The sequence below is a fragment of the Glycine max genome, chromosome 19 (genome assembly GCF_000004515.6).
Source record: "Glycine max cultivar Williams 82 chromosome 19, Glycine_max_v4.0, whole genome shotgun sequence".
In the NCBI taxonomy this organism is placed as follows: domain Eukaryota; kingdom Viridiplantae; phylum Streptophyta; class Magnoliopsida; order Fabales; family Fabaceae; genus Glycine; species Glycine max.
This window is the reverse complement of record NC_038255.2, coordinates 6,567,197-6,594,458: the sequence shown is the minus strand read 5'-3', so window position 1 is coordinate 6,594,458 and position 27,262 is coordinate 6,567,197. Positions and strand designations below refer to the sequence as shown.

Here is a 27,262-nt window from a genome sequence, read left to right as displayed (position 1 = left end):
GCCCTTAGGGTGACCCCGCTGTTCTGCATTGTACTTTTGTCATCTTGTGCTTTTGTGTAAAATGAATACCTGTTTATGTCGTATCCTTGCCAGGTTATAACATTTCTTTTAGGCCCATCTGCTAGCTTTCTTAATGTTTCTGAAGCATTCTCATCTGCAAAGATTGTATCTTTAAACCAATCACAGAAAGTCTTGTTATGCTTTTTCAACACCGAATTATTTGACATTTTCGGATTATTCTGTTTGACTAAAGCTTCATGCTTAACTATGTATGGCAAAAATTCATTACTGTTGTTCAAGACATACAAGTGAGCTTGTAACAAATCTTCTACACTTGGAGTGATCACATGCAGTCCTCTTGAACCCTTACCACCCACTCTGTCATCATGCCGAGACTCAGGAAGGCCAACAGGTTTAGCCTTCTCTAAGTATTATGAACAAAATTCAATGGCTTTTTCTGCAATGTACCTCTCAACAATAGATGCTTCTGGACGATATAGATTCTTTGTATACCCTTTTAAGATCTTCATGTATCGCTCAACCGGGTACATCCACCGTAGATAAACAGGACCACAACATTTGATTTCTCTGACCAGATGCACAATCAAGTGAATCATGATGCCAAAGAAAGTAGGGGGAAAATACATCTCCAACTGGCACAGTATAATTGCGGCCTCATTTTCCAACTCATCAAACATGACTGGATCAATGACTTTGCTACATATAGCATGGAAGAAAAAGCACAGGCGAGTTATCGTTAACCTGACTTTGTTTGGCAAGATGTCTCGTATAGCCACGGCTAACAATTGTTGCATGAGCACGTGACAATCGTGAGACTTTAACCCTACAAGCTTAAGCTCCTTCAACTGCACAAGACTCTTAATATTTGAAGAGTATCCTTGTGGAACCTTCACCCGACGAAAACACTAACAAAAACTTATCTTCTCATTCTTGGACAAAGTATGGCAGGCTGGGGGCAGGTAAATTTTCTTCCCATCAGACCTTGGATGCAACTGTGATCGTATACCCATATCAGCTAGATCTTGACGGGTATTCAAGCCATCCTTCGTCTTGCCTTGAATGTTAAGGAGCGTCCCAATCACACTGTCACAAACATTTTTCTCCACATGCATAACATCAATACAATGTCTAACGTCAAGATCAGACCAGTACGGAAGATCAAAGAAAATGGACCTCTTCTTCCATATGCAACTCAGACTTTTATCCTTCTTTTGGGTCTTCCCAAATACAGTATTCAAGTGTTGAACCCGCTGATATACCTGCTCACTAGTCAATGGTATCGGTGCAATATCATGCTCTTGAATTCCATTAAAAGCTTTTCTTAGTCGTCTGTAAGGATGATTGGGTGTTAGAAAGCGGCGATGCCTACTGTACACAGTTTTTCTCCCATGTTTAAGTTGTATGTAACTTGTATTTACTTCACAGATGGGGCATGCATGATGACCCTTAACACTGTAACCGCTGAGATTCCCATATGCTAGAAAGTCATTAATGGTACAAAAAAGCATTGCACGCATTTCAAAGGTCTCCTTGCGAAACGCATCAAACACTACAACCCCCTCGTCCTACAACTTTCTTAGATCTTCAACCAACGGACTTAGATAAACATCAATGTCATTTCCTAACTGTCTTGGGCCCGATATCATCATAGACAACATCATGTATTTTCGCTTCATGCACAACCAAGGAGGCAAATTGTAAATTACTAGCAGAACTGGCCATGAACAGTGTTGAGTGCTTAAGGTGCCATATGGATTCATTCCATCACTGGCTAGACCAAGTCTAAGATTTCTTGGCTCTTTCCAGAAATCCGGATACAAACCATCAATCTTCTTCCACTGTGAGCAATCAACCGGATGACGGACCAGTCCATCAGAAAGTCTTCCATTTGCATGCCATGTAAGGTCTTTTGCGTCGTCCTCGTTAGCAAAAAGACGCTTAAACCTTGGAATGATAGGCAGATACCACAAAACCTTTGCTGGCGGGCCCTTCTGTGACTTTTCATCATAATTGCTTTCCTCGTCATCCTTCACTTTGTACCGTGAAGTCCCACACACAGGGCATTTGGACATTTCTTGGAATTCATGCTTGTAGAGTATGCAATCATTGGGGCAAGCATGAATCTTCTGATACTCCATACCCATGGGACACAGTATATTCTTCGCCTTATAGTAACTTTTAGGCAGCGTGTTGTCCTCTGGAAGCCGATTATGCACTACCTCAAGCAGTGAGGTGAAACTTTTGTCACTCCACCCATACCTGGCCTTCACATTAACCAGACTTAACACCGCAGACAACAGGGTTAAGGAATTCTTGCACCCCGTATACAAAGGCTTCTTTGAATCACTCTGCAATCCTTCATACACAGGGGCGTGTGCTTCTTGAAAACACTCTTGTCCAAGGTCACGAATCATGTCCTCCAAGCGATCTCCCATTTCTACATCAAATGGTTCAGATTGGGACCCACTCTGCATGTCAGTCACTTCACCATGCCATATCCACGTCGTGTAATTCTTCTTCATCCCATCACACAATAGATGGTCTCATATGTCGTCAAGTAGTTGTCGTCTTCCATTCAAACAGTTGATGCAAGGACAATAATATTTTCCTTCTTTATTCGGTCGACCTCTTTCTAAAGCAAATTGCAAAAACTGCTCGACGCCATCCTCATATTCTGGGCTCATTCGACTTTGATTGATCCAACTTCGATCCATCTAAGCAAATCCATGCATGCAAATCTCACTTTTTTATTTATAGGTGTGGCCCTATCCCATTTAGGAAGATTGTCTTTTATGTTAGCCTCAAACGTCATGGTTAGCATTATTTTGAACAATTTGAGTAAATTTCGGCAGCATTTCGCATTGGTCTCCAAGTACACGACATGACATCGGTGAAACGAATTTCACGATAATCAAGTATGCACTCAGAGAACAACTTGAAATGCATTCAACCGAAATTTCATCAAATTAATCAAAATAATAATAACCTGACCGAATGAGTCTAACATAAAAATACCAGTCTCCCCAAACTGTCCAAACTGACAATTCAAGACTAAATACAATGACTAATGCAAACTATCCGCAAGAATCATTGCATTCAGTCTCAAACGGGAATCTACGGTTCACTCAGCATGAACAACAGTTATTTATATAGCAAATTACATTCAGCACGTATAACAACATTCATGACATACAAGAACATTTATGATGTACAAGAACATACAAGGACATCAACAGTTGTGTGTGTGTGTGTGTGTTTTGTGTTTGTCTCTTTATCTGTGTGTGTGTGTGTGTGTGTGTTTGTCTCTTTGTGTGTGTGTGTGTGTGTGTGTGTGTGTGTTTGTCTATGTACGTGAGTGTGTTTGTGTATGTGTGTGTCTGTGACTCAGTGTGTGTGTCTTTGTGTGTGTGTCTGTGGCTCAGTGTGTTTGTGTGTTTGTCTGTCTCTTTATGTGTGAGTGACTCTGTGTGTGTGTGTGTGTTTGTGTTTGTCTCTTTATCTGTGTGTGTGAGGGTGTTTGTCTCTTTATGTGTGTGTGTGTGTGTGTGTGTGTGTGTGTGTGTGTGTGTGTGTGTGTGTCTGTCTGTCTATGTGTGTGAGTGTGTTTGTGTATGTGTGTGTCTGTGACTCAGTGTGTGTGTCTGTGGGTCAGTGTGTTTGTGTGTTTGTCTGTCTCTTTATGTGTGTGTGACTCTGTGTGTGTGTGTGTGTTTATGTTTGTCTCTTTATCTCTGTGTGTGTGTGTGTGTGTGTCTGTTTGTCTCTTTATGTGTGTGTGTGTGAGTGTGTTTGTCTATGTGTGTGTGTATGTTTGTGTATGTGTGTGTTTGTGACTCAGTGTGTGTGTCTTTGTGTGTGGGTCTCTGTGTGTGTCTGTGGCTCAGTATGTTTGTGTGTTTATCTGTCTCTTTATGTGTGTGTGTGTGACTCTGTGTGTGTGTGTGTGTTTGTTATGTTGCAGATTAATGTGCATGTGGAGAAGCATGTATGAGTGTCACCAAGTCCAAAAGCACATAGTTCAGCAGCTAGAGTACCTCAACACCATACCATCAAAAAACCCTACATCTGAGATTCACAAACAATCAACTCTTCAGCTGGAGCTTGAAGTACAGCAGTGGCACCAATCCTTCTGCAACCTCTTCAAGGCCCACCACGACTACATCCAATCCCTCACAGGTTGGCTAAGGCTCACCCTTTTCCAGTTCAGCAAAACCCCTATAAACCGAACCCCCGAGGAGTCTAAGATATACACCCTTTGTGAAGAATGGCACCTCGCCGTCGACCGCATTCCGGACAAGGTAGCATCCGAAGGAATAAAAATCTTGTTGACAGTTATTCATGCCATTGCACTGCAACAGGCAAAGGAGCAGAAACAGAAAAAGAAGTCAGATTCCACATTCAAAGAGCTCGAGAAGAAGGTGGTTCAGCTGCGATCCTTGGAGTGCAAGTATGGTCCATACTCCATGCCAGAATCATCTGGCAGCTTGAGAACCAGGGACCCGATCACCGAGAAGCGCACTAAGGTGGATGCCTTGAAAGCAAAGGCAGACGAAGAGAAGAGCAAATACAACAAGTCAGTGAGTGTAACGAGGGCAATGACACTGAACAACTTGCAAATGGGTTGCCCTCATGTGTTTCAAGGGATTGTGGGGTTTTCAAGTGTGTGCATGGAGGTTTTTGAGTCTGTATACAACAAAGCCAAAGCTTCTGAACAGGAGCATGACGTGAAGAGAATATTACCATAAGGGAGAGAATTCTGCAGCATCTGCAGTATGTGGGTGGAAAAATAAGCACTGCAGCTTTTAAAAATAAGCACTACAGAAATTCTTCATGGGATAATGTCATTGCTTTGAAGGCTATGCTGAGGGGTTTTGAATTGGCATCTGGATTGAAGATTAATTTTGCAAAAAGCCAATTTGGGATCTTTGGAGTTGAGGCTATCTGGATTCATGAGGCAGCACAATTTTTGAACTGCAGACATATGGAGACTCCTTTCTATTATCTGGGCATCCCCATTGGGGCAAAGTCTACCAGCAGTTTGGTGTGGGAATCGCTGATCAGCAAATATGAAGATAAGCTATCTAAATGGAACCAGAAAATTTTGTCTATGGCTGGGAAGGTTACTCTCATCAATTCTGTCCTCACTGCTCTACCCATTTATACTTTATCTTTTTTCAAGCTTCCACGAAGAATAGCTCTCAAACTTGTCTCCTTGCAAAGGAACTTCCTGTGGGGGGTGATCAAGGGCATAAGAAAATCCCTTGGGTCAAATGGGAAGTAATATGTCTCCCTAAGGAGGATGGGGGTCTTGGGGTCAAAGATATTTCCAAATTCAATACAGCTTTGATGGGTAGATGGGTATGGGCTCTATCTTCTAATCATAATCAGCTGTGGGCCAAAATTTTATTGTCAAAATACGGTGGATGGTCAGATCTTAGTAGTGGGAGGGATAAATCTTGGCATTCTCAATGGTGGAGGGACCTTCGAAAGATATATCAACAACCTGAGTTCAGTATTATTCAGCAGCAGATGGTATGGAAGGTGGGAGGAGGGGAAAAAATAAAATTCTGGAAAGATAATTGGTTGGGGGAAGATTATAAACTTGAACAGCAATTCAATCAGTTATTTCTTATTAGTGATCAGCAGAATAGTACCATATCCAACATGGGAACCTTCTCCCAAGGCAATTGGTGTTGGGACTTAAAGTGGAGAAGGAATCTATTTGACTATGAGCAACATACAGCTGTGACATTCATGGAAGCAATTACTGACATTCAAATCCAGCCTCATATGCAGGATATTAGGGTCTGGAAAGCTGACCCCAGTGGTATATATTCTACTAAGTCAACCTACAGACTATTGAGGACCAGCAATCCAATTCCGGAGGCCAAGGTGTTGTATTGGATGTTGAGAATTCTGGACTGATCAGACTGATATATAGCCTGATTTTTTATAGCTATTAGTCTATCTAAAACTATAACTATCTTATATCTTTAGTACCTCTGGTACTTTTATCTATAAAATATACTTTTGCTGTTTTAAAAAAAAATAAAAATACCAACATTACACTAACAACTGTTCAGCTTGCCGAAATTTATATAAAAAAAGAATATAATCCTCATACAAATACAATCATGCAAGCATATTTGAAAACTTAAAATACGAATAACTCAAGTTAAAACCAATTCATTTTTTACAACTGTGAACAAATTAACTAAGGTACAGTAGGCAAATTTGTTTTCACTAATATTAGTAGGTCATCACCACTGCAATAGAATTTAAGTTAAACTTAGATAAGTACCTTATGAAGAGGTCAACTACCTTGTCACAGCTAACAAGTCAGAACTAAACAAATTTCTACATGTATAATTGAACAAATTTGTTATCAAACTTGTGTGTGTGTGTTTGTATGATGAGTGTGTGTGTGTGTGTGTGTGTGTCATCAGTGTGTGTCTGTGTGTTTCTATCATACCCGTGTGTGTGTGTCATTAGGGTTTGTGTGTGTGTGTGTGTGTTTCATGACCAATTTTTCTTACTGGCAATTCAGTGGCAGTGTATTGCTTAGGCTTCCGTCGAAATGAAAGGAAAATCAATGAGTCTGACAGAACAACTTCAGTCTTCACTCTTCACTAGTTGAACACAAATAAAAAAAAAATTAAACTACTTCAAGGATAAATAAAAGGTTCAGAAGCAGCAGACCTAGATTGTCTAAGCTATTTTATAATGGGCAGCTATAGTTACAATGATGATGAAATGAACTATAGAAAAAAAAAGTATAAAATACAGAAGAATAAAAAAAGAATTAAGGGCAGAACTCAAAAGCTTTTAGCCATGCTGGTTGGAATTTAATCAATGAATCAATCATGTCACTGAAATTTGGAACATAAATGAACTTCTCCCTTACTATCATTCTCTTTCTCTATTTTTTCTCTCTCTCTAGCTACCTTGTTATGTTATATATCTATCTGCATATACAAATGATACTCTCTTTTTACTTTATGGTGAATAATTAACCTACCTAGGTCTAGAATAAGGGACTGAAAGTTCCAAGAGAAGAGTTTGAATCCAAAGAATATCAGCTGTGGCAGCAACTAAACTTTTATATTTTGCTGCAGGGGCCACTTCTATATCAGTTGTGGCTTTGTATCTATTGATATTGCCATCATAATTAATAATGATCAAGCAAAAAAGATAAAAGATGTTATTTCATACACTACATTGGTTAAAAGCAAATGTTGCATAGTGGTTAAAACTTGCTTCTTGTAGCCTAAACCAGTTTAGCATCTTGTTCTCAAATTACTGGTTTCATAACTATGCTACTGGCTTATGTAGCATAGTGGTTAAAACTTGCTTCTTATAGCCAAAACCAATTTAAGCATCCTATTTTCAAATTACTGGTTTCAATTTTCTACACAAGCTACATACAAAAATTCTTAGGATCACTTCACAAACAAAAATATGCATAAAAATCAATCATTGGAACTATCTTAACTTTTAGACCAAAATACTGACATTGTGTTGGATTAAAAGAACGGGCTGATAGAAACTATCATTGGAAGAAAAGTCACCACAACAACAATAATAGCCTTATACCACAAAGTGACTAGAGAAGAAAAGAGAATCAGAACATATTTAGTAAAAGGGCAGATAGAAACCTACTATTCTATTACAAAGAATACGGAGAATCTTCTCCGTTTAAAGCAAAGCAGATCTTTGTGGGTCTGCACCTCCTTCTGTTCAAACACCCCAATTTCCTTTCAAATGATAAGATAAATCTCTCTCTCAACCTCTCCCTTTATTTATTTGTATTTATTTATAGGCAACTTGCCTTATTTATTCACACTATCCCAACCCACTAACCTTTCTTTCTCACCAACAGACAGCTGACAGGGCTATTCTGAAACTTAGGCAGAATCATCAAAGACAAATTATTCCAAGAGAGATGCTCAGAATTTCCATTTCTGAAGACATGGTATTAAACTAAATTTTTATCAGTGCAATCAACTTAAAAGACTGTTTAAAAAAGGGAAGTTGTTTTCCTTGTTAACTGTATTTCTCTTGAGATAGCTTACATCACTCGGAGATAAAACGTATTTAACTAAAAGTAGGGATCATACCAATGTTGTAGCATCACTGCAACATTTTAAAAGAGAGTGTGGGGCAATATTGTTTAGCTCATCACGATAACTAGCAGCATCCTAGAAAGAGAGAGAGGAAAAGGTGCCAAAATGTAAAATTAATTAGGGAATGATACCTCAGAAGACACACATAGAAATATAGGTCACATTTTGTCAATTCAAGGTGAAAGATTTGAGGAGTGCTGATCTGATAGAGGATTAGAAAGAAAAATGAATGTAGAGGTATGAAAGTTGAGATATGAACTTAATACACCATTTAGTGGTTGAATTCAAGCTTGAAAGATAATTGTTTATTGAATTTTGAAAAATTAACAAATTTTGAAAGCAATGTAAATTTGTCATCTGTCCTGTCTAACTTATTGAGAGGAATGAGTAAGACAAATCAAAATTCAAGCAAGGTGGTGCTATAGCCATCTCAAGCACAGAAACACGTTATTTACTTATTTATTATATGAAAAGCACCAATAAATCAAAATTCAAGCAATGGTATAAAAAGCAATCATTGGAACTATCATTGGTATACTAGATATGTATAATCTTAGTTGTGGCATAGCTTTTCCTGTACTAATTACTAAATGTCACAATAGCATTCTTAACTTTCTCTCAAATTAAACAACACCTACTCTACAAATGACACATGGTGGTCCAATAAACCTAAAATACAGAGTGCAATTCTCAGCCTTGAATTTTCAGTTTTTCAACATACCTATAACCATGATTCGAGTTTATCATAAGCTAAACTAAAGTACAAACCATCAACATAGCTTCTTTATATTCATAATCACTTTTCTTTGTGTATAAAGAACAAGCTCAAGAGGTTGCTCTTGTGTGTATAAAGAACAAGCTCAAGAGGTTGCTCAAAAGGTTGGCATTAACAGATCCACTTAAACTGTTACAAGAACACAATAAGGGTAAGGGAAACTTCACTAAGGAGAAGAAGCACAGAGTTGTCACGATGCTCGAGTTAAATATGAGATACCCTAGCCATGTTTAGTTCACTAAGTGTGCGATACATGAATGCAATCAAATATTTATACAAGATTAGACCAAACATACCTATGTGAGGTGGCGAAGGAGAAGAAGCACAGACTTCTGGCAATCCTCGAGTGCGACGAACACGATGCTCGACCTTAGACAAAACGATGGTCAGATGGAGAACATACAGCTTCAAGGTAGATGGAGAACAAAGAGAGCAAGAAAGCTTAGATGGAGAAGAAGACAGAGAGAAGGAGAAGACAGTGCGAAGGAGACGAAACATACCTAGGTATGGTGGCAAAGGAGAAGAAGCAGAGACTTGTGACGATGCTCGAGTGCGACGAAGACGATGCTCGAGTGCGACGAACACGATGCTCAGATGCAGACAGGGACCTTGAAGGTAGACGGAGATTAGAAGAAGAAGAGAGCGCGAAAGCTTAGATGGAGAAGAAGACAGAGCGCGAGCTTCTTAGGGCTCACCATATTTTTTAAAATATAAGTTCAACATCGGTTTTTTAAAAAAAAAACCGATGTTAACAAAATGATGTTAAGGTTAACATCGGTTTTCTGGAAAAAAACCGATGTTAACATATCAAACGTTAACATCGATTTTCTAAAAACCCGATGTTAATAAACATATGTTAACATCGGTTATTAAAAAACCGATGTTAACTAATAAATGTTAACATCGGTTCTCCAATAACCAATGTTAACGTACACACGATATTTACAATTATGTCACCGCGCTTTCATTAACATCGGTTTTTACAATAATCGATGTTAATTGACCGATGTAGAAAGTTTTTTTTTTAGTAGTGATAGGACCAAAAGTAGTAATATGCAATTAACACGAGGAGTGTAAGAATAACATATCATTGGTTTGAGTAAAATTAAACTTAAATTTTTTAAATAAAGTCTTAGATTTAAGTCTTATGAATGAGTTAAGATTGAGAACCTATCAACAATGACTAGCTAAATTCTTTGGCAGAAGTTATCATAGACAGAGAGATGATGAATATTTTGTAATAAAACATGAGAAGCTAACAATACTTTCTTTATAATGCATTATCTATTATTTGTTTAAATTTATTAAAGACTATAAAATCATGTAAAACCCATTAAATAAGAAGTGAGATTTCACTAAACTTATCTTATATTAAATTAATAAATATTTTCCACCAATTGCATTGACCCAAAAAAATGAGTGTTAGTAATACACTTTCCAATACATTCTTTATAATGCATTTTCTATTATTGCAAAATTTATTAAAGACTACAAAATCATGTGAGACCCATTAATTAAATAAGAAGTAAAACTTATAATTATTTTTTGTTTCTAATAAACTAATAATTTAGCCTCTATAATACCTAGTTAAGAAGAATGCTTATTTTTATATAATAAAATATGTACGTACTAAATAATTTTTTAATATATAACTTAACTTACAATAAAAATCCGTAATAAATAATTATTTTAATACATAAATTATATTACATATTTACAATAACTGATTTATAATATGACACAATGTTATTTTTAACTATTTCATAGTTTTCTTAAAAATATGTTCAAATTTAATTTAGAAATAAAAATGAGAATGATAGATTAAAAGAGAAAAACCATTAAGAAAATCAAATATAATATAAATATAAAATGAGAGTGGTTTGTACTAATTAATTAAGTACGAAATTTTTTGAGCCAGTTGTTAAATGAAATTAAGATTATGAAATATATTTGAAAAAATAAAAATTAAATTAAATTGTTAATATATTAAACTCCGGAAAGAGCCTGATGAGTCTCAATGAGAGTCATAATAACAATTAACCGCTCTTAAAATTAAAATGCGCCCGTTTCAGAAAAAATCCCTAAAAGCTCCTTGGCTGAAATTCTAAAAGTGATATCATTCAAGCTATTATAATTTATAAAGAGAAAATGTTAGTCCATAATAAATTTTGTTTAAAAGAATATATTTAAAAATGTATTGCTAACATTCTTGCATGTAATATTCCCCTTGTTGAGATCTTTCATTTGTTATTGTGAATTGTGAATTGTGATTACTAGATTACTACAAAGGGCAGGTTAAAGTAAGAGGTCAAGAGACAGTTATATACCCTTTATGTATGGCATTGGAAAACCATAAGAAATCCCCCTATCACTTTATTCAGCTGGTTGGGTTTGGTTGTCCTTTCCTTTGAATCCTTTGTGAATTGAAAGGAAAAAGTAGAGACCAATATTCAATATAGCATTCATTATTATATTATAAGCAAATCCCTCTCTCATCAAAATTAACAACAGGTTTATTAATCACAGAACGAATTACCTAAGCAAAAAGTACTGGAATTCAGATCCAAGTGCAGATTCTCCTAATCGTACTATTGTGTATAATATATAGTTTCTTTTCCCAGGTTGGGTGGTACAAAACAAATCCAAATAGCTTAGGTTATGAAAGATGACCAAGAAGCAATCCATGACTCTATGTAAACACCAACTACCGGTTACTGATCAATACAAAAATTGATAAGAGAGCTGAGAGAAGGGACGACCCCCACTCTCCAAATTAAAACTGCAACACAGCAATGGTGTCAGAGATTGGATGAGTTTTCCGGGCTGAAAATGACAGTAGGTGGTACGGGGACACTCCAAAGAACCCTAATTTTTGTAATTACCAATTTGTCTTTTTTGCTCAGTCGGTAGTACTTTCATAAATTTAATTTGAAATTTAGTATCATAGAACCCTTTATTAATAAAAGAATATATATCCGTGCCACAGTTTGAATTAAGATTGTTCACTGTATGAACAGTCAAGAAAATATCATTCATTGTTTATCCATAGATTTTGATAAATAATTTAAGGTGACCCACAAAGATTTTTGTCATTTAAACTAGTTAATTATATTTTCAAGAATTAAAACAAGGATTTAATTTTAATATTCCAACAAATGTAAATGGTTAATGATACCAATCATAGGTTAAGATCGTTCATTTTTATAATATTATCTTAAAAGTTATATTTATAATAATTTTTAATTAACTGATAATATATGAAAATTAAATTCTTAAAATGAAGTTTGATTTTTTTCAAAAATGATTATTGAGAGTGGAATATTTATGTTAATATTGATTAATATTGACAAGAAAAGAGGATGTTATAGGAATGTGAATTAACTTGATCGATCTCTTAATTTTCTTCGTGATTAATTTATTACTATTTACTATCTTACCTTCCTCGCTGTAGGGTATCAATAAAACTTTTTGTTCAGAAGGAAGCAGTCAACAGTATTTGCACCGTTTCACTTCCACCCACCTTTTACTTCATGACCCTAAGGTTAAAAAGTTGAAGCCTCATAATAGAAAAAACCCAATTTTCCCTAGTTAATTTATACAGCAAAATGGGATAAGTTTTCACCACCCCATTTTACCTCCGCATAAACTAAGCATGAATAATTTGAAATTAACACATCACAGATTACGTAGAACCCTAACCCTAACCTAACATCACCAGAGACAATCACAGGAAAACACACATACCCTCACACAATATTATTATAACGGGTTCAAAAGTTGAATGATTTGACCCTGCTCTGCTTACGTTGCTTCCACATAATGAGGCAAAAAACCCACAAATTATGTGTGTCTTGTCCTCGGTATACTTACACTATTACTGTGTCATTCTCTCACTCTCTCACTCTCACTCTCTCTTTCTCTCTCTTCCTCCACTGGCCACGAACCTGATCCAGCAGATAATCCATTCACATAACAATAGACACTATGCACACAAAGCAAATACAAGTTCCATCGCTGGCCTAATTGAAATCCTATTAAATTCTCTAAACACTTTTTTTCTTCTTCTTGGATGGGTTAGTGTTAACAGCACTTAGCATAACTCATCCCTAGTCTCTATCTCTCTCTCCCTTCCCTTCCCTTGAAACCCTTTATATTAAAGGGTGTCTTGGGGCATCACTTTGGACCATTAAGTTGGGAGCTGAGGGTCAAAAGCAGTTCATTGTTCAGAGGAAGATAGACATACACTTCTTCAAAGAGCTAGGGTTTTTGTCCCTCCCTCTCAAAATTCATTAATTGAAAAGAGAAAGAAAAAAAAAAGAAAAAAACTTCTTCAAATGTTCCCTTACAGTTCCAACCCCTACCCTTCCTTCCCTTCATCATCTTCTTCTTCATACCCTCCTTTTCCTTTTCTCAACCTTGAGAATGCTTCTGCAAGCAACACCCTTCTTCATGATCCACTTTCTGTGCCTTACATACCAACTCATCATCATAACCCTTCAAGCATCCAAGAAGCACTGAACAATTTGCCAGTCACAGATCATAACTGTGGCGGTGGTGGTGGTTCTGCAATGACCAAACCTGACTCTAATGGTGGTGGTGCTCCTCACTATGGCATTTCTTGTTTCCTCACAAAGAAGCCACCTAAGAAAGACAGGCACAGCAAGATTTACACCTCTCAGGGCTTGAGGGACCGAAGGGTGAGGTTGTCCATTGCGATTGCTCGCAAGTTCTTTGATCTTCAAGACATGCTAGGGTTTGACAAAGCCAGTAACACCCTTGAGTGGCTCTTCAACAAGTCCAAGAGAGCAATTAAGGAGCTTGCAAGGAGCAAGCACAGCAACAACAACAGTGATGAAGGAGCCAAGAGCTTCTCTTCTTCATCTGATTGTGACGATGACTGTGAAGTGGTTTCTGAGATCAAGCAGAAACAACAACAACTCATCACTTGTGATGCTGCTACTACTCAACACAACCTGCAACAAGGGTTGGATTCAGGTGATAACAAGTCACCAACAACATTGGTGGCTGCAAGGGAGAGGATGAAGTTGAAGAGGACACAGAAGGAACCTGCAAAGATAAAGGAGTCAAGGGAGAAAGCAAGAGCAAGAGCAAGGGAAAGGACTAGTAACAAGATTATTATGTGCAATGTTAACACCAACAACAACAACACAGGAAGGAGGGTGCAACAACAAGACTTGAAGAAAAAGTGCCCTGCAATTGAAAACAACCATTCTCAAATCATGCATCAATCAAGTTCATCACCTACTCACAACCTTGTGGGAAATGAAACACCTAGAGATGACTTCAACGTTATCGAGGAATCCATTGTGATCAAGAGAAAGTTGAAGCCATCTTTGATGTCCTCTTCTCATCATCATCATCATCATCACCAAAGCCTTATGATCCCTAAGGAACCACCAAGCTTCAACAACTGTGAGTACCACCCCTTCTCCAATTTGTCTCCAAATTGGGATGCTAATGGATCCACTGGCCGCTCCAACTTCTGTGCCGTAGCTAGCATGAATCTATCCACAGGTATGTTTATGAGTTGTGTGTTTCATTAACATGATACTAAAGCTAAGTGCTCTTCTTCAAACCTTCTATTTTGATGATATTTACAGTTCTTTAAGTCTTCAATTTTCAGGGCTTCAAATCTTTGGAAAGTCTTGGGAGGAGTGCATCAATCCACGTTAATTTACACTAGTGTGTGTGTGTGTGTTAGCTTTTCCCTTGTCTTTTTCATCTTTTTTTTTTTTCAGTATCATCTGATTGAATGAAACTCTTGTAGTGGTTTGCCAAGGAATCATTTGAAGGCATCTTTCTGTGTTTTCCACCAGAAACTTTTTCTGTCCTATATTCCCCTTTCCACAATGTTTGTACCTCTTCTTCCTTTTGCTCATCATCATTTCAGCCAATGGCGTGTGACAGTTGCCACAAAGGTTGCTGCTGCTTGTAATATTGGTTTCTGACCAATATTTAAAGTGTGCTTGGCATTGCATAATGCCAATTATTAGTTATCAAGAAACTGTTCCTTCTAGCTGATTTTAAATATTTATATATTTGGTTAATTAATATTGTTCAACATTGATTAATATTTATATGTGCCTTGGTTAAAAGCATTTCAAGCAGTTATACATATACCTTGTTGCAAGAGGAGGTGGGGTACAGAAGAAATCTCTCAAGGTCTTTCAGCTTCTGATTATACCTGCTGATTTGCATTATTAATCACTAAACTGGAAATACAAGACAACTCATATAAATATACTGGTTTTCTAAGTATAAACAGATTGCATATAGATCAAACTCAACTAGAATTAATACGGAAGAACAGAACCTAACCTCGTTAAAATTTGACATCATACAAGGTTGTCAAACTCCTAGTGAAATTCTGACAACTAATGGTGGAGTTTTTTTGTATATTTGATAGTTTGATTTACTTTCTCTCAATCATTGCCATTTTTTTCTTCTTTCTTACACTAGCGGTTTAAAGTTAAAATAATCTGATGCTTGTTGTTTGTCTGGTGTGATGTATTATTTATTTGCTTAATGCATGGACAGATTGAAGTATCATTACTTCAGGTTTATATCTATTTGATACAGCATGCATATTAAGCAGTTAGGTATTTGAATTTTTCGCTTTCGAATGGCTTTTGTGAATGATTTCATGTTTTCTCAATAGACAAGTTTAAAGAGAAGATCTTCATCTCTTTTGTGAAGTTCTTGGAAAACACCATTTGAGATCTAAGATACTTAAACGATCGTGGCAGAAAATGCTATTTTAGATAGCCAAAATGATAATTCACTAAAAAAAATTGGCAACAATTATGACTGCAAGAAAGGGTAATCGATATTTTACCCCAACGGAATTTTCTGTTGAAGCTTGCATTCGTTCATCTTTTGCAGCTTATATAAGATCGCTTGGTGTAACTGTAATAAATGCATGACATTATCTCTTTCTTCCTAAAAATAAATTGAATTTCTGAATTGCTAAATGTATATGAACATTCTCGACTGGAAATAATAGCACTAATGCTGCGATTAGCACTCATGAGTCCATGTATAAAATAAAAGGCTTGACAGTGATTTTTGCTTTCCAGAGATTTAGAATAATTAAAACTTTTTTCTATATATTCTGATATTTTATTATCTGATTTCTAAAAATTTTAGTAGGTTTTGCTATTTTCAAGAAATGAAATGGCAAATATTAATACTGATGCTACTGTCTATAAACATTTCTATTTAATTAATATTGTTGCAAAAGACAATGCCTGGAATGTCAGATAGGCTTTATATACTTTAATTGATATGATTTCTGCCTGACTTCCCTAATTTTTATGTTATGTTGATTCTTTTCTACTTGTACAAACTGGTGTTAAGTTTTTTTCCCTTGAATTCTCAATTCTACAACAATAAATGTACAAAATAAAGAGTCTCATATATACAAGCCTCACAACATAAAGGTGTGGCTGAAATTTTCTTTTGTTTTCATTATTTGCTTTTAACCTAAAAAAATTTAGCCACTCGTTGGGTGGTGAGGATTTTTTGAAGCTCTATGCATCTATGATTTTTGTGATTTTGAAAATATCTTTCATGAAGACTTGGCCTAGGATTAACAAAACTAATTCAGATGTAGAGATCATTGATGCAACGATTTAGGAACTTCATCTTATCAATAATTGCATAGATGGAAAACTAATTTTTGTGCTTTCCTTTTCATGAAAAGCTGAAATAGATGAATGATATAAATCACGAGTAATATTACACACTCAAACACGTGATTCTGTCCCAACGATATTTTGGTAAATGTCACCATGGAGTTTTAAAATGGCCTACACACAGTTAATTTGTTGGTGCTTTGTAATTTGGAGTCTGATCGTGTGTGTAGGCCAGTATCAATATAGAGAGAATCAAATTTACAAGGTAGATGATGGAAAATTAATAACATAAGGAAAAAGAATTAATAGTGGAAACAATTAATATCCATCTAGATAGAGATTTCTTTTCCATTTCACCTTGCTTTATATAATTTTTAAAGCACCAATTGATCCCTGCAATATATATAGATTTTCAATACCAAGGGGTTTAACTTATCAATTTCCTGGTACTTTGATTTATATATATAACTTTTTTTCTTCCTCTGAAATTATTTTACAAGAATATATTTTTTAAATTAGTGTAGTAGGACATGTTGATTAGAGAAATCACATTTATTTTCTTTTTAAATTAGTCATTATATATTGGATTTGGAAAAAACAAGCACGTATATTTCCCTGTCTTCTTTTCTAGTTTTAATTTGTTCATAAATTGTAGACTCCCAATCTACTAACATTTGGGAGCTTTGAAGGTAAGTTGAAAAAGTGGATAAGAATTGCTACGTAGTTGTGTTAGTCGACGTGGTGTGGAAATTCATTAATTACTTGTACCTTGAATTGTAGACCAATAAAATTTATAACTGGATCTGTTTGAATTTTTGTGGTTTACAAGAGGAGTTTCTCTTAAACCATTCTTTATTAATCGGTCCTACTTGAACATGCAAACTTTAAATCAATATTTCAGCTTGCAGTATGCCGCTATTTAATCAAACTAACCTTTTTCTCCATCGCTTTCTTCATTGACTTCATTTGGCCATCTTTGCTCCTTCTGTCGCTATCGATTTATCTGTCCGGACAATGAAGAAATCCATTAGGTTTTCAATCAATTTTTCAAGTTTAAATATTATAAATTTCCTTAGCATTTCATCATTTTTTTGCTAATGTTATTATTTATTAACCACTAATATCTACTATAATTGTTGCACTGACTAAAACTTATAATTCCTTAATTGTTAAACGACAAATAAAAAATGAGAAATATGAAAATAATAAATACGAGGAATTTTACGTGAAAACCCAAGACAGGAAAAATCATGGGTAGAGGAGAGAAAATCACTATGATCTCAATTGTGTTACAAGAGTGTGTTGCATAATATAGAAAACCAGAGTAAATAATTAGTATATAAATCAGAGGAGATTTTTTATATACTAAGTAGAGTAAGTAGAGAAAGTATCTAGTACTGGTAAACTAATTAGGAAAAATGTCTAGGATATGAATATGCTAATTAGAGAAAATATATGGGATATTAATCACTAATCCAACAAGATTCGGGTCACAAAATTCAACATTAATAATATTATTGCTGTAAATCCAATCATCACCAATAGTGTGTTTGAAAATCCATTACTAATGTGAAAGAATAATTCCATGTTTTTTGTTGTTGAACTTAGAGAGTACAATAGAATTGTGTTTCAAACTTGATGCCAAACATGCTTTAACACATATTGGATGAGTCACCACATCTCTTAAATATGTGGTCTTATATTTAAGATTAAAATTTGTATATTAAAATATATATTAACATGAGTCATCACTTTAGTATTTGACTACATTTAATAGATTAATCTCTCACCGAAGAGATAGAAGCATAAAAATCATTGTGAATAATATCGTAAAAATTGTCATATATATATATATATTCAAGACCATACTATACACAATTTAAAAAAAAAAAACTTAAATTAAACTCTCTCCCTCTCTCTCTCTCTGCACTCTGCATGCTCTCTAGGTTTTTGAAACCCTACACAATTGTCAAAGCGCTTCTCGAGACTCTTGTATTGGGAGTGGAGATAATCTCGTACTCACAAAATTTCATCAATATGTGGGTATATAATGACAACTGCACCGAGTGACAAGTTTATACTTTCAGTGATATATGGATACCCCGAGGAGAATAGGAAGCAATTGACTTTTGATCTCATTCCATCTTTCCACATGGAATAATCAACCAATAGGTTGTACTTAGGTGACCTGAATCTCATCTTTCATCCAAATGATAAAGAGGGTGGCATGCTGGTGGACCTCGGTCAAATTGATGATGGTATAAAGATGTTGGAGGATTGTGGGCTTTAGGACTTTGATTTCTCTAGACGAATAGGAGAAGAAGCCCAAATAACATTCAGGAATGGCTTGACCATTTCCTAGCTAATAAGCAGTGGCTAAATGTGTGGAGGGAGAGATCAATTTTACAGTTGGCAAGATTTAGCTCTAACCACCACCCAATTCTCCTTTCTTTTGGCACAAAAAGGAAGCGACATAGGAGAATGGAAAAGCTATATAGGTTCTGACATTTGTAAAGAGGTGGTGAGGCATTCTTTGTGCCCAGGACGTGATATTCAATCCAATGTGGTCAGGACTAGTTCAAATCTGATGGATTGGGAAAGTGCAACATTTGGTTCTCTTAAACAGAAAGTAAAGGAGGGTAAAAAGAGATTGTTGGAGTTGAAAATTTAACAAAATGATGATGTGGTCTATGCCACCATTCTAGGTGAGAGGGAATTAGATGAATTCCTTTGGCAAGAAGAAATCTTTTGGGAACAACACTTGAGAGTACAACATGGCGACTCTGGCACAAGTTTTTTCATAAAAAAACATCACATAGGAGGAGAATGAATACCATTGAGCGCTTGAAAGATGATCACGAGAATTTTTTTGATGATGAAAAGGATATAGATAATGTCATCACAGAGTATTTCTCATCTTTATTCACTTCATCAAATCCCAGTGGTGTTCAGGAGGTGGCCAATGTGGTTGGTAGGAGGGTTTCAGACGAGATGTTGGGGTTGTTCTCAATGAAGCTTTTATGGAAGATGAAGTGGTGATAGCCTTAAGCCAAATGCATGTAATGAAAACCTTAGGGCCTGATGGGAATCCAACATTGATTTACAAACATTTATGGGATATTGTGGGTCGAGCCAGGATGTGGTGGACAAGGTTCTCAACATTCTTAATGAGGGAGGGGACCTAACAAGTATTGATAATAAAAGACTTATATTGTCCTTATTCCTAAAGTTAACAAACTTGTTCATGCCAGTGAATTTAGACCTATTAGTTTATGTAACATTTTATTCAAAATTGTTACTAAGACGATTGCAAAAAGGTTAAAAACAAGTATTCCTGATATAGTGAGTGAGAACCTGAGTGTTTTTGTGCCAAACAGATTGATTACTAATAACATAATTGTTGCTTTTAAGTTTTTTCACTACATGAAAATCAAAGATAAAGGGAAGAAGGGCTTCATGGGTTTAAAGTTGGACATGTCAAATGCATATGATAGAATTGATTAGGAGTTTTTGGAGAACATCTTGAATTCTATTGGATTCACAACCTCCTAGGTTTCCCTTATCATGAGATGTGTGAGATCTATTTCTTTCTCGGTGATGATGAATGGGAGTCCATATAGAGAATTTTTGTCACATATAGGGTTACGGCAAGGAGATCCTCTCTCACCTTACTTGTTTATTTTATTTGCAGAGGCCCTATCTGTCATATTGATAAGATCAATGGAAGAAAGAGCTTAACATGGAATCAAAGTGGCACCTTCGGCCCCAATGATTTCACATTTGTTTTTTGCATATGACAATATTATTTTTTGTAGAGCAACAAGAGATCGAGGAGGTAGTTCTCACCTTTCTCTGATTCTGAAGTCATATGAAGAAGCATCTGGGCAAAGAATAAACTTCAAAAATCAGAGCTTTCCTATAACCGAAATGTGTTGAGTACCATAATTTATTAGTTGAGACAACTTATGGAAGTTAAGGCGGTGGAAAGTCATGACAAATATCTAGGTCATCCAAACTTGGTAGGGAGATCTAAATCTCAAGTTTTTTTCTTTTGTTGAGAAAGAGGGTGGAAGAAACTGAAAGACTGGAAAGAGGAGGCACTATCAAAGAGGGGAAGGGAAGTGCTCATTATATAAGTCTGTGGTTCAATCCATTCCGTCACATGTGATGGGATGTTTCCTTCTTCCTCAAAATATTTGTAAGGAGATTGAATCAATGACAATACGTTTCTTCTGGGGTGGTGATATAGATGAGCGTAAGGTGCATTGGATGAGTTGGAAGAAACTTAGTAGGCACAAAAAGGAGGGAGGTTGGGCTTCCATTTTATTAAAGCATTCAACATAGCCCTCCTAGCAAAACAATGGTGGAGGCTTATGGTGAATGATTCTACGATGATGGCCAGGGTATACTTAAAGCAAAGTATTTCCTAAACAAATATTAATGGGAAGCCTCGAAGGGACACAGACCAAGCTATTTGTGGACCAATTTATTGGAGGCGAGATGGGTCATTGAGTAGGAGTGCGTTTGGAGGATTGGGAATGGATGAAAGTCAACGTTTTGAAGGATAGATGGGTTCCCTCTCTCCTGAGATCTCGTATAACCCAGTATGAGGACAGTTTGGTGCGTTAATACATGATGGTACACAAACACTTTGGTGATGAAACGGGTTCATGGAACAATGACTTAATCTTGTATTTGTTTCCATTGGATACAACAGAAGCCATTAAAGCAATCCCTCTAAAGCTGTGTTCTAGTGAAGATTGGTTGTTTTGGAAATTCTCCAACAATGGAATATATTCGGTGAAATCTGGGTGTCAATTAGCAACAAGAAGATTCAACCTAGGTGTGGAACCTAATATGGAACACGAATGCAATGCCCAAATGTAAAAGCTTAACGTGGAGAGCATTCTGATATTATCCCAGTGAGAGGAAATTTGATCACAAAACGCATGAATCTGGACCCGACTTGTCCTCGGTTTGGTGTGGAGATTGAATTGAAACTACTCTCCATGCTCTTGTTACTTGTCCTCAAGTATCGCCCATATATGGTTTGCATCTCCATTGGGTTTGAGAGTAGAGGAAGGAAGCTTCGTGGATTTCCAAGATTCGGCTCTTGAAGTGTTTGAAAGATGTGGAAGAAGAAGTGAAGGTGATGTTTTCGAAGGAGGCTATGCCCATTGCATGGAAGCCCCCAGTGGAGGGAGTTTACAAAGTCAACTTTGATGCATCAATCAAGAAGAATGTGGTGACTGGAATGGGGTTGATTGTGAGAGATTGGGAGGGTTAGGTCATTGAAGCTGCCACAACCTTTTCAGCATCAGATGGGGACTTAATCCTGCAATCCCCACTCTATGTCTAGTTGTTGAATTAAACACTTAGCATTAGGCTTTAAAGTACAATTGTTAGTTATGGCACAACTTCATTTCCCTCTTATGGCCATACATATATTATCCCGTGGTTTATATGCTAAGAATAGACTTGAAGAGCTTTCATATATAGCAAACACATGGTGCTGGCTTTGACGTACGCCCATAGACGCGTAGCAGCTCCAACAATAGTTAATGGCCTCCCATGAGTATGTTTTCATTCATTCCCATTTACTGTCTACTCCCTTATCTAGTATTAATTATATGTCTATTTGAGTGTTTTAGTTTATCTCAAAATATTTGTCACTTTAGAAAATTGAGAAAGCAATACTTTTTTTATAATACAACCCTCATATTGAAATCTCACCTGAATATTTTTTTTTAGCGTACATGAACATATACAAAGAGGTAATAGAAAAATACGTTTTCATATTGTTTTAATTAGGATAACTTCATCCAAGAAAGTTATTTTATAATGGTAATTTGTGTAATAAAGGGTTTTCTTATGAAATGTACATTACCTTAAAAGATACTATCTTCGTTTTTTTTATGTCATTTAAGGTTTTTATGTAGAAATTAAGAAATATAATATTTTTTAATTCTCATAAAATAATTGTGAGATTTCCTATTTTATTTATTTTTATTTCTACTTCTTAATGAATACATAAGTTTGATTAAATTAAATATTAGGTGAAGAGTAGGAGTATAATTGACAAAAGAAAAAATAAAATTAAGGTGACTTTAAAATTTGCAAATAGAAAATAAAAACAAAAGTTCTTAAAAAAATTGACAGTTAAAAAGCAGAGGAGTAGTACTTCCTCATTGATCAGTTATTACGTTTATATAACGGTAGTTGAAGATACACTAATCTATATTCAAATAGACTCTGCCGTATTAGAGAGAAACGTGAAAGCATGTACTTTTTTTTGCATAATGTTTCTTTTCTTTTTCTGGTTATGAGAGGATATATAATTAATATTGGGATGTTATAACTGTTCTGGTATAGTGTTAACTAATCAATGAGCAAAAGGAATATGTTTGGATAATATTATATATTGTTTATATGTTTTTGGATAAGCAAAAGGAATATATTAATTACTTGTAAGGTGTAACCAAGCTTAGCACAAAATTTATCTTAATATGGGGGTTGGGCAGTGCCTTGGTTAGAGGGTTGGCTTTTCGGTTAGGGCTTTCTTGGGTTAGACGATTTTGATCTTCATTCTCAATTTTCCTTTTCCTTAATAATGGAGTACTGTAGGGCAGTTTCTGGAAGGATAATGAAGAACCCCATGCTTTTCTTGCTCTTTTATGCCTTTTCCTTAATAATTTGATGTTAATTCTAAAATGTCAATTACATTAGTAATCTAATAATCGGTTAAAATACGAAACATTTTTCTTGTATATCACCAAAATCATCTACAATCGAACATATACACAATTTTTTTTTTCAATACTAATAAATAGTCAGTCAAAAAATCATTTTTCATCTTGTTTTAATTTCTTGTCTTAATTATAATTAAGTTAATGATCACAAGAGAGACTCACAATTAGAGTTTAGCAAAGCCTAAGAAATGAACAAAGGTATTTCTCAGTCAAAAATTAATGACTAATCCTCCGAATTACTAAGATTTATTAAAGAGATTGATATCTTCTAAAATATATTTTTTCATAGACATGAGTGAAGGATCGAATTCATAATCACAATATTAAGAAATAATGTTATTTATCGACTATGTCACATCATGTTAAACTGATTTTATAATAATCAAAAATTGATAAAATATATTTTTAAATAAAAACAATTCAAAAAAAATAAGATTACTATTAATTTTATCATTTAGAAAAAATTAAGGATAAAGACTAATTGTTTAATAACTAAAATTTGATAAAATAAAATATTAAGATAAAATTTCTTTTAAAAAAATAAGATCACTATTAATTTTATAAGTTAAAAAAAAGTTAGGAAATAAATATTGATTTTATAATAACTAAAATTTGGGGTAAGGATGGAAATAACTTTTCCTCACTTTCTCTCTTTATTTTATTTCTTACAACTAATATTTCTCATATGCATTTCTACAATGAAAGTAATTATATTTGATAAATGGTTTGAATACTAAATGTAAATATCTTTTCTGGTAGAAATTCGAACTGCGATTCACTATTTTATAAGGTCTTTTTCGAAGGCTAAAGAAATATCATTAGACGATCGATTACAAGGGATACTTAAAAACCAATATTACATCATTAGTAACCAATGAAAATTGATTGATCAGCTCTAAAGATACATAAACAGAGATTTAAAAATTAAACATCATACAACTAATAAACAGGGAGACTTATTAGATTTAGCCAAGAACCAGTTCCAAGACATCACCTTATTGATATTTGGCAACCATATTGATAAACGGATATGTATATGATTTTAGATATGAGTTTTGAGCCTTGCTTGACATATTTTTAACATAATTTATTAGCAAAACTCATGAATTTTTGTTAAGTGTGATACAAACAGGACAAGAGTGGGAAAATGGGGAAAACTCGCAAAAAGAGGCTGAAAAGGAGCATAATTGAGCCACTCTGAAGAGTATAATCGTGCTCATGCCGTGTTGCCCTCAGAAGCCAAGATTTGAAATTCCCGCTGAGTGAGAACAGTCGTGCTCTTCAATAATTAGTGCTCATATCCTATGGAATGTATCATAGATTCTGTTTGAAGCTTTATTTATTGTACTTTGCTCGGAAGCTTTATGTTTTGATATAGTGTTCTTAGAATTAGGAAGGAGGCTTTGTCCTTGCTTCACGTTTTGTAATTCTCTGTTGAAGGGTCACACTTCGTGGCTGCTAGTAATATAAGTTTTTGTCGTTCAAAAAACATAGCATGTTTGTGCCCCTTTCCGCGTTAGTTACCATTTGCTTGTCTTTGTCTATGACTAGTTAAACCCCTCTTTTTTAGGGGATGTAACATTCAGATGAACTCCAATTTTTAGCAATTAAATTTTGTCTTTTATTCAGTCAATTAATTTATTTTATTATATTTTATTTTTCGTGGAATTGATCATTCTAAATTTTAGTCTTTTATATGTTTGTGGCCGATTTCATGAAAATTGGTAGCACTGCATAACAAATAGGTTCTTTAAAATTGGCGATTGATCAAACATAATTTGAGAATTTCTGATGTGGTTAATTATTTTAACTATCCTCTCTGAGTATTATGCTTTTCCTTAATTTGATTCCCAATTGATCAAGTAGGGATGGATTTAATGGAAATATTATTGAAAGCGTTTGATCAAAGTCTTTTAACTATTTTAAGAGAAGGCAGTAATTGAAAGTTTAATTGGACTAACAATTGGGGGAATTCAATTGCATGTTTAAAATCATAACCCTGGACTATCTCATATGTTAATTCCTTACATTGTTATTAGTTGCTCTTGAATTTTATTTTTCTAGAGTAATTGTACACACATTCTTAATTATTTACTAAAGGCAAAAATTTTGCCTTTCATATTTTTTATATTTGGTCTCTAAAAGTTTTTTTTTAATTTTAGTTCTTGTAAGTTTATGTTCTTTAATTTTGGTCCATATAAATGCAAATTTATAGGGGACTATAAATGAAAAAATTAAAATCTTAAAGGGACTAAAATAAAATAAAAAAAAACATAAATATACAAGGACTAAAAATGAACAAAAATACTTACACGAACCAAAATTGGAAAAGCATCAATTTACAAAGTACTAAAATTAGAAAAATGAACTTATATGAACCAAAAATGAAAAAATGTTAACTTAGAGGGACCAAAAACATAAGCTTTGATTAAAAGTCAAATTGTTAGTTTATTGCAAATTGAATTAATTCATAAATACAACTAGTCTTTTGGTATGTTATTTGGACTTAGGTTCACTCTAATTACACATAATAAATTTGTCCTTAGCAAACATATTTTACACATCACATATAATAACTATGCCTTCAGCGGAAAAGATATTTTTTTCCCAAGAAATATAATTGCTAAAAGAACAGATAAATAACTTATTTAGTCTTTTAATTATGCATTTGTTAACAATCTAATCCTTAAATTTTCAAAAATCACCAATTTTATTCATGAATGTGCAAATATTGTGACAAATCAGTTTAATCGTTTATTATAGGTTATGTATGTCATGTACTATAGATAGTATAATTTTAAGATCCCTTCGATATTAAGTGTCACATTTTAAGAATCTAATTTTTAATATATTTAATAATTTGATTAATTTATCACAATATATATTTATATATTTGTAGACTAAATTAGTCATTAAAAAATATAAGAGCTTAAGTATGAGGAAATGAATAATTCAAAAACTAAATAAACTATTTAGCAAAAGAAGAACTAATTAAGTCAAAGATTGAGGAATAGTCAAAATAGCACCCATCCATCTAAAAACCGAATATCACACTTAGAAAATAAAACAACAATGCCAAATAGATATAAAGTGGACTTCTCTACCTAACCACACAAAGCACATTGCAATTCAGATTCATAATAGATCCACCTTAGATGAATATATATGTCCAAAAACATTTGCCAAGATATCTCTTTCACATTAGTGTAAAAATAAAAACCTGCGCCTCCAACCTTGGAATTTCTAGCATTGGGAGCCTTTTAGAGATCACGACAAGATAAGTTGATTTCAAAATAGAATAGTGTTTTTCAAAAAAGTATCTATTCAAGCACTGGATCTTTAAGGTTTTGTTCCTTGTTAAATAGTTGACTTACGAGAATGGGTTTTTTTACCTAGAATTTGAGTTTGGTGTTTCGAAATTTGCTACGAATTTTGGCATTTTTCTTAGAATCTACTACAGAATGGCCATGGTTAATCGTTGTAGATGACTGAATACACTGACTACGGTGGTTTATCTCTGGAATTCAGAGGTTGGTCGTCGTAGCTGTAGTTGTTGAAAAGTGATTGTACTATCATGTGTTAGTGTACCAAATACGTTAGAACCAAATATAGTACTTTGATGTATTGATAATAATAATAATATAAGAGAATATGATAAGACTTGATGATATGATGAAAAGATTGATTAGATCTTATACTAAACATAATATACGCAACCTAGTGATAAATATAACTATACACTGTCACTTACCATGTCTAGAAACATTAATAAAGTCACTATGTAGAAACATTATAGATGTCATGGAAAAAAAAATTGATACCTCGCTAAAGATTGAAAATATAGTTAAAAGAGTTTAATTATTTGTTTAATCTTTATAACTGTACAATCTTTATATTTTTGTTTTTATTTTTATATACCTAAAAATCAATCGTTTTAGT

The 27,262-nt window shown here is 34.5% G+C and overlaps 2 protein-coding genes across 2 annotated transcripts; both read left to right on the top strand.

Moving 5' to 3' along the window:
- The first annotated feature begins 3,986 nt into the window (after nucleotides 1-3,986).
- On the top strand, nucleotides 3,987-4,766 carry LOC102664706 (protein ALTERED PHOSPHATE STARVATION RESPONSE 1-like). Its single transcript, XM_006603901.4, has one exon. It carries the CDS (start codon nucleotides 3,987-3,989, stop codon nucleotides 4,764-4,766), a length of 780 nt encoding a protein of 259 aa, XP_006603964.1.
- An 8,062-nt stretch (nucleotides 4,767-12,828) lies between these two features.
- LOC100791288 (transcription factor CYCLOIDEA) lies at nucleotides 12,829-15,058 on the top strand. The gene is made up of 2 exons (XM_003555049.5): nucleotides 12,829-14,454; nucleotides 14,564-15,058. The coding sequence occupies exons 1-2, from the start codon at nucleotides 13,254-13,256 to the stop codon at nucleotides 14,611-14,613; spliced, it is 1,251 nt and encodes a 416-aa protein (XP_003555097.1). The 5' UTR covers nucleotides 12,829-13,253; the 3' UTR covers nucleotides 14,614-15,058.
- The last annotated feature ends 12,204 nt before the right edge of the window (nucleotides 15,059-27,262 follow it).

Coding starts and splice junctions, on each gene's coding strand:
- LOC100791288 (XM_003555049.5), top strand. CDS start 13,254: ATGTTCCCTTACAGTTCCAACCCCTACCCTTCCTTCCCTTCATCATCT. Junction 14,455..14,563: donor TAGCATGAATCTATCCACAG/GTATGTTTATGA, acceptor TTCAATTTTCAG/GGCTTCAAATCTTTGGAAAG.
- LOC102664706 (XM_006603901.4), top strand. CDS start 3,987: ATGTGCATGTGGAGAAGCATGTATGAGTGTCACCAAGTCCAAAAGCAC.